At 54.2% G+C, this 7,320-nt stretch overlaps 4 protein-coding genes across 4 annotated transcripts in view; 2 read left to right on the top strand and 2 right to left on the bottom strand.

Annotated features, from left to right (window-relative positions):
• VDBG_02061 (tRNA-specific adenosine deaminase) overlaps positions 1 to 1,441 on the bottom strand; it is a gene marked incomplete at both ends in the record, with an annotated part of 3,507 nt that extends 2,066 nt beyond the window's left edge. The window contains 2 exons of the mRNA XM_003007827.1: positions 1 to 1,099; positions 1,299 to 1,441. Of these exons, the coding sequence (XP_003007873.1) occupies positions 4 to 1,092 (1,089 nt within the window). The remainder of the gene's footprint in view (positions 1,100 to 1,298) is intronic.
• A 276-nt stretch (positions 1,442 to 1,717) lies between these two features.
• VDBG_02062 (60S ribosomal protein L24) lies at positions 1,718 to 2,930 on the top strand (the record flags this gene model as incomplete). Its single annotated transcript, XM_003007828.1, has 4 exons — positions 1,718 to 1,758; positions 1,911 to 1,961; positions 2,156 to 2,299; positions 2,395 to 2,930. 3 exons carry the CDS (start codon positions 1,911 to 1,913, stop codon positions 2,680 to 2,682), a joined length of 483 nt encoding a protein of 160 aa, XP_003007874.1.
• A 270-nt stretch (positions 2,931 to 3,200) lies between these two features.
• VDBG_02063 (peroxiredoxin type-2) lies at positions 3,201 to 3,780 on the bottom strand (the record flags this gene model as incomplete). The annotated part of the gene is made up of 3 exons (XM_003007829.1): positions 3,201 to 3,456; positions 3,503 to 3,581; positions 3,660 to 3,780. The coding sequence occupies 3 exons, from the start codon at positions 3,778 to 3,780 to the stop codon at positions 3,201 to 3,203; spliced, it is 456 nt and encodes a 151-aa protein (XP_003007875.1).
• Positions 3,781 to 4,615: 835 nt separating this feature from the next.
• Positions 4,616 to 5,454, top strand: VDBG_02064 (conserved hypothetical protein; the record flags this gene model as incomplete). The annotated part of the gene is made up of 3 exons (XM_003007830.1): positions 4,616 to 4,726; positions 4,795 to 4,960; positions 5,021 to 5,454. The coding sequence occupies 3 exons, from the start codon at positions 4,635 to 4,637 to the stop codon at positions 5,225 to 5,227; spliced, it is 465 nt and encodes a 154-aa protein (XP_003007876.1).
• Positions 5,455 to 7,320: the final 1,866 nt, after the last annotated feature.

The raw sequence follows: 7,320 nt of genomic DNA on the forward strand, positions 1-7,320 counted from the left end.
TTCCTACCGGCTATCTAGGGCAAAGCTATCATCGCCTGTGTTTTCTGTCCATCCGGTCAGGGACTCGCTTCTGACCTGGCCAACGACGGTACGACGGGGAAGTGAGAGCTCTCCAGCCTTGACATCTGCGTATGTTGCTGCCGAGAGGGAGGCTCGCACGTCACGCTCAGTCAAGTGTAGCAACGACGCAGTTTCACGAGCCAGCGTCCACATCTGCCTCCGAGAGGTAGAGCTGGCACCTTTGATGTCAAACGCCCGTCTTCCTTGCAAAACACCCCCGATGAGCCCCTCATCCAGCCCATTGGCGTTCCACGCTGCTGCCAGGTTGCTCGCACCAACCGTCCCCGACTTGGCTTCCACAGCTCTTTTGGAGTTTTCGAACTCGCGTGCTGTGGTCTCGACTTGGAACGGGTGGAATGCATACCCGCCCGCCCATGTCTTGTCCTTCAAAGCAGACATTCGTCCCTCCGACGAAAAGCTACGCTTGCATCCTGTGACGGAATACTGCGACTGGGGCAAGACAACGACATCAATGTATGCGTTCCCTGGATGGATGAAAAGTGCTGTTAAAGATGACAGGATCGAGGTGCACTGCCGTAACGCCATCTTATCGGAACAAGACTTGGATAGAGTGGGCGGTGCATCTGCCCTTGCGGGTTTGCGACGCACAATGCCTAGCTGAGAGAAGAAGCCGCGCCCGGGCAAGGAAGAATCAGCCGATGTGGTTGTCGCATCTTCTCCAGCTGTCACTGGCGCATCCCATGGCGACGCGTCCTCTTGCGCCGCCATGGTAAGCTCCATGCTCGCGTCGCCACAGGGGGCCTCCGAACAGTACATGTAGAGACGAACGCCGTCCGCAATTGCAAAAGGCTGCCCTTCCCAGTCCTGGGCGCCTTGGGGGTTGTACAGCCCCCGTTGGTCATCAGTGCGGTAGCGCAGGATCCCCAGCTCACTGGATTTGTTGAGCAACATTTGATGACACGCCGATAGGAGAAAACGATTGAAGGCTCGCAAGACCAGAATCTCAGCGTGCCAGTCATGCAGTCCAATGCCGTTTGCCTGCGGAATTTTAGAAGCCGGTAGACACTTCATACCTGTACTGCAGAAATCATCATCAGCACATGGAGGAAATGACACTCGTGGGCTTTTCATTGCATGTGAAGGCATTCTGACAACTCCATTGAGGCACTGCTGCTCCGGAGATATTATCGTGTACCCTGTGAGAAATGTCCCGCCAGCGAGTGTCGATCTACGAGATGCTGATGAGATACATTCAATGACGACGGGGTCGAACTCACGCTACGGCCAAACATGTTAGTTTTCCATTCTGAGCGGCGACGATGCCACTCAGAGGCACCCATTCATGAACCCCGTTGTTCCTCACTTGGGGCTTGCGTCTTGCGGGAAGCTGGCAGAACTTCTCGAACACAGCATCTGCGATGAGGTCGGGATTGACGACTGTCATTTGTCCGCCGGGGTTGACCTAACAAAGGTAGAGTGACGAAATGCCCCAGCAGGAGGCCAAGTTGGGCGGGGTGTGACCAGGTGGTGGGCGAGTGAAACCAAGCCACACTGGTTCAAAAAGCCCCACCGAGCCACGACCCAGCTCTATGGTCATGTGACCTGAGCGAACATGGAAGCGATGGCTCGGTGGGGCCAGGGCTATTCGACGCACGACTCACCTGTCGAAAAATTGCACCTGATCGTACTTACCCTCACAGACAAGCAAGTCAAGCGTTCGCATCAAATACCGCCAAAGTACGTGTTACCCGTTACAACGCCCAGCAGTCTTCCACAGTTTTCCTGGTGTGCAAACCAGCTGGCCGAAGCCGCGGACTGCACCCGAAAAACAGCGACCGAAATTGCCCATCGCCACTCCGAATTATCGAGCTGACATTCAATCTTTCAAGATGCGCACGTACGACGACTCCTTCTCGGGCCAGAGAATCTACCCTGGAAAGGTACGACACGCGAGACTCCTTCCTTGCCTGCTTCCCAAACGACCCCAATGCGAGATGGACGAGGGCCTGTTCAAGCCTAGGGCTGCCCAGATGTGGGAGACAAGATATTGCGGAGGGGTCTGATGGGGAAGGGGGATCACGATTGCTTCATACTCTTTGAGAGATCCAGGACTAACCAGGCTGTGAACTTGTAGGGTAAGCTCTACGTCCGCGGTGACTCCAAGACTTTCCGTTTCCAGAACAGCAAGTCCGAGTCGCTGTTCCTCCAGCGCAAGAACCCCCGCCGCATTGCCTGGACCGTCCTCTACCGTCGCCAGCACCGCAAGGGCATCTCTGAGGTACGTTGTCCCGCCCTGCCAGCCAAAGGCAGCAGCACCGCTTGCCGGCCGCAAGCACCACGCCTCCGATCAGCCTACTGACCCCTCCGCCACAGGAAGTTGCCAAGAAGCGCACCCGCCGCACCGTCAAGGCCCAGCGTGCCATCGTCGGTGCCTCCCTCGATGTGATCAAGGAGAAGCGCAGCCAGCGTCCCGAGGCTCGCTCCGCCGCCCGCGCGGCGGCCATCAAGGAGAGCAAGGAGAAGAAGCAGGCCGACGCCGCGGCGAAGAAGGCCGACAAGGCCAAGAACGCCGGCCTCGCCTCCAAGGGCCAGACCAGCCGCATCTCGAGCAAGCAGGGCTCCAAGGGCGCGCAGGCCAAGGTCCAGGCCAACACCCGCTAAATGCTTTTTCGGAGTAGGGTTTTGAGTCGCGGATTGTGGAAGCTGGAATGGTAATTCCGGGCGGAGGAGGGGCTGGGACGGGCGCCGTGGACAGATGAAAAACGGGCAGAGGATTCAATCCCCCAAGCCCACCCCCCGGATGGAACTTGACGAAAGGCAGGAGTCGAGGTTCTTTGTGTCTTACACGGCTGGTTCTCTACACACATCTCGGTAGCACGGAATTGCATGAAAGTCCCACGGGATAAATCAAAGACACCTCACTGACTGACGTGAGTGAATCTGGCCGGACAGTGCAATCCCATGTCCAGAGCTGCGCGTTTGAGCGACGTATGCTCCACGAAAAAGAAATTTGTCAAAGTGTTTCGAGCCTTACTCGCGTCGCTCAGCGAGCAAGAACAATTGCGAATTGACCGCATTGGGACAAGCAGGTGGCAGTTCGAACAGTCAACCATCAATGATCTATGTCTGTCTGTCTGTCTATCTTGTATACCGTTACTTCGTAATCATCATCAAACCTCTCAGAGCTTTGACAAGACGCCCTCGGCGCCCGTCAGCGCAATGCTGCCCTTCTCCGTCTCCAGCTCAGAGTACGTGACCTTGCCGTGGTCAACAACGAGAGCGTAGCGCGCCGTGCGCTCGCCCAGCGTCCAGCCGATGCTCTGGGAGAAGGCAGCGCCGGCGTCCGAGGCGAAGAGGATGAACTCGTCCTTGACGCCGTTGGCCTTGCCCCAGGCGCTCATGACAAATGCGTCGTTGTAGGCGATGAAGACAAACCTGGTCGACGCCCTTGGCCTTGAGGGCGTCGAGGTTGGCGAGGTACGAGGGGACGTGGGCGACGGAGCAGGTCGGGGTGAAGGCGCCGGGGACGGCGACGAGGACTACCTTCTTGTTGGCGAATTCTGCTTCGTGTTAGATGGGAGCGTCTCAGTACGCATTGAGGGGCTGCGTGCGGGGTCGCACAGGAGGGGCTCTCTCACCCTTGCTGGCGTCGTAGTTGACGGGAATACCGCAGGCGGTGAACTCGGACGTCTCAGGCTGGACAGGGACGTAGGAGAAGACAACTCCCTCAGGGAACGAGTCGCCGACCTTGAGAGACATGCTGAAGATTGTGTGGTAGAAAAGCCTGGTGATTATTGTTTTTTTGGGTTGGGTTTGCTGGTAGATGTATGAGGCGAGAGGCGGACAGACTGATGAAGTCTCGTGGAGGATGAGTCGTGGTGTTTTATGGTGAACGAGTGCTCAATCGAGATCCTGCCCCGAGCCCAACGAGTCAATTGAGGCAGGAGTATGCCGAGCTGGCCGCAAGGGTTCTACGAGCTTCCGCGGTAAGTGGAGAGCGACTCTGGCGAGTACGGGGGCCTGTCCCCAGACGCCGCCGGACAGCCAAAATAAGTCGAGCAGCTGCAGGCTAGATCGGCGGTATTTGGAATTAGTTCAGTCAAAGACCAGGACGCAGGGCCCAACAGGCACGTCAGGCCATTCGGCGCTGGATCATCCGGCAGAACCCTTCACGTCTCGACGAATGCCGGGCCCCGCATCGATGGCGATATTACGGTGTGAAATGGTGAGGCGCCCGCCGTACCTCCGATGGCCGGAGGACGGAGGTGACCGAGGAGCCCCTCGCTGCTCCGAGCCGAGGCGGCCACGGTGGGAAGCATGACGCCGACGCAGAGATAGGGATCGTTGTCAGATGGTCATATCGAGATGAACCAGGCTGGAGTTTGAATCCTTTCGGGATTTGACCATTGTTGTTTGTTGTTGCTAACATTCATGTTGAGTCACCCGCGGGATTTGACGCCCTTACTACGACACCGTTGCTGACTGAGAACATGCGGGAGCCCGATGTTGCATCACTCTGTCACAACTCGTTCTCCTCTTTTTTACGCAAGTACAAATGACTGGGACTTTTCGCATTTCATACGTGACATACCACAAAACGACAACGTTCCAGAATGTCTACCGAAACAAAACCGCCATGCCCTCCCTTCACCGCCGAAACGGCGCGAATCAAAGTCAAGGCTGCGCAGGATGCATGGAATACGAAGTCAGACCATCCACCTCTACTTAGTGTTACTCGACACAATCCAAGACATGACTGATACCTTGCCTTAGGGACCCTGAGACAGTCAAGATGGCATACACACCTGACTCAGTCTGGCGGAACAGGGACGTCTTCCTTCGCGGCCGCGACGAGATTGTACAGTTCCTGAGCGAGAAGTGGTCGCGCGAAGATGGCTATAGACTGCGCAAAGAGCTGTTTGCCTTTTCTGACAACAGGGTAGAGGCAGCCTATCATCTCGGCGACTTGCAAACTGGACTAATGCCTGAGGACCGCTAGATTGCCGTACAATTTTGGTACGAATGGCACGATGAGAGCGGCCAGTGGTGGCGTACCTACGGACTCGAGGACTGGACCTTTGCCGACAATGGTCTGATGCGGAAGCGGCAAATGAGCGGCAACGATGTCAGAATTAACGAGGACGCAAGGTGGTTCAAGGAAGGCGTCGACGTCAACTCGGTGTCCATTGGCGAGGAGCACTGGTGAGAGTGAGGAGTCACGTTGCATGTGGTACAATGACGGCTGTCTCAGAGCCGTCAGCGGGTGCTCTGGAGCTGAATGCAGAGATGGGAGCCTTCTCCATGGGGTTTACTTAAGCTCATAATTACTGAAACTTGTTCTGCCGCTACCAAACATGTCATCACGCCATCTTCCCGTCCATGGATTTCGAGCATACGATCAACGAATCCAAAAATGGTACAAAATTGCAGCATGAATTCAATCCCCGAAATACAGTGTTCTGAGTCGTGACAATGAAATTTCTCAGATCAATGCTCGAGCACGCCCGCAAATAGCGAAACCCCGCCCACAACAATGACTTCTTTCTCGCCGTTGTTCGAGGGAACCAGTGACCTACGAATCTGAAGTATGTAGATTCAATACAAATCCTCCGAACACCAGTGACTCGAAATGCGCATCAATTTTCTTGTTTGTCCGAACCTCGTCGACCGTCCTGCAATATAATTTACTTTGTAACAGCGAAAGGCAGCCTCCCATAGAGGGTTCAATTACTCGAATCAGACTTCTATGCATGAAAATTAGGTTCCTCGATGATCTGCGAAAACCTCAGAAGCTCAGAGCTCAGGAGAGAGAGTGCAATAGCTGACTGGCAGGACGGTGAAGACACTTCTGGCCTCTGGAAAAAGCACACCAGCGATTGGTCAATGGGCGATACCGAGATCGATAGAATACATAGCAGAAGAGCTCATGCTGTTGTTTGGCGGCTCGGGAGAATAATTCTGCAAATTCCACGCATAGTGCGAAGGAACAGAGCTTGAAGCTAACCATTTTGATTCATGAAGGAAAGAGCCCCGGGACCACATGGTCCGGAGATCATACACACGTGGATCGACAACCCGGTCAACATAACCTTCCCGATAACAAAGCGAGTCAGAGAACAAACACTGGAACAGGCATGGCCTCAACTACGACCACCCCAACGCGTACAAATTGCAGTTGATAGTACCCGGGTCTGTGTTTGACTGGCTGTCGATGTTACCATTCTCTTGCAAAAATTACTGGATATGGTGCTTATGAATCGATGTTGATGGATAGTGCTGATCCGTCTCATCCATTTTGGCTACCGATAATACTTGGTTCTTCACAATGAAGGCCATACGGACCTACTTGGCAACTATCTCAGCTCATCATCCTCCGGACATTGACCGACCATTTCAGTTCAATCATGCGGATCTTGGACCACTAAACATCATGACACCAGCGATGGCAACGTCGTTACTGGAATTATAGACTGGGAACCTGCCGCTGATCATCACCGATTCTGGCTGGCGACCAAGCCCGTATATGCCGGAGCCTTTTTCTTCGAATGCGGGCAGAAGAACCTCGACTTTGGGGTCAGCTTTTGTGACAGGCACTCGATGCAAGCGGTTACAACGGAGAGGAAGCGATTTCCTGCCACTGGATAACCTCTATCACTTGAAGTAAAGGCCAAGGTGCAAGAGTTCATGAAGACTGGGCTTGACATAGATCTCCATCGTACGTCACATCATGCACAGGATCAACATGGTCAACAGGATGGATGAACTCACAGGACAGGAAGGCCACATGACAGAACCTGTTGGTTGCCACAAATGGGAGAACCGAGTGCGAAAGAATAAAACGAAAGTAATCGTCTCTGAGTCAAGAGAAAGGGTATCGATGATCGATGATTCTACATATCGCTACTTCTCAACATTCGGTGCAGGCCTAGAGGTGGATATTTGAATGTCGTCCATTAATTCAGTGAACTCCTCCAAGGTAACTAGGGTATGTATTATAAGATCACCATGCTTTTTGAAATCCTTACGAGCAACCCCTGTGTTTGCTGACTGACCCGAAAACTCCTCAGTAAGGGACGCTAACATGGCAGGTCCAGCACGTTGCCCCCAGGGGCCAGGCCAGCAAGACTGGCGCTATGATCATTGACTCAGCCTCCACGAGGTTACCACGACTCTTTGCTTGGTATTGTTGGCCGGGATTTCCCCATTTCCCGGAAGAGTAGAACGCAAGCACATCATGACATTGCCCACGTGCCAAACATGGATTCTGAATCATACTTCGTTCCGGCCATTTTTGATCGA

Source organism: Verticillium alfalfae, genomic scaffold, assembly GCF_000150825.1.
Source record: "Verticillium alfalfae VaMs.102 supercont1.2 genomic scaffold, whole genome shotgun sequence".
Classification (NCBI taxonomy): domain Eukaryota; kingdom Fungi; phylum Ascomycota; class Sordariomycetes; order Glomerellales; family Plectosphaerellaceae; genus Verticillium; species Verticillium alfalfae.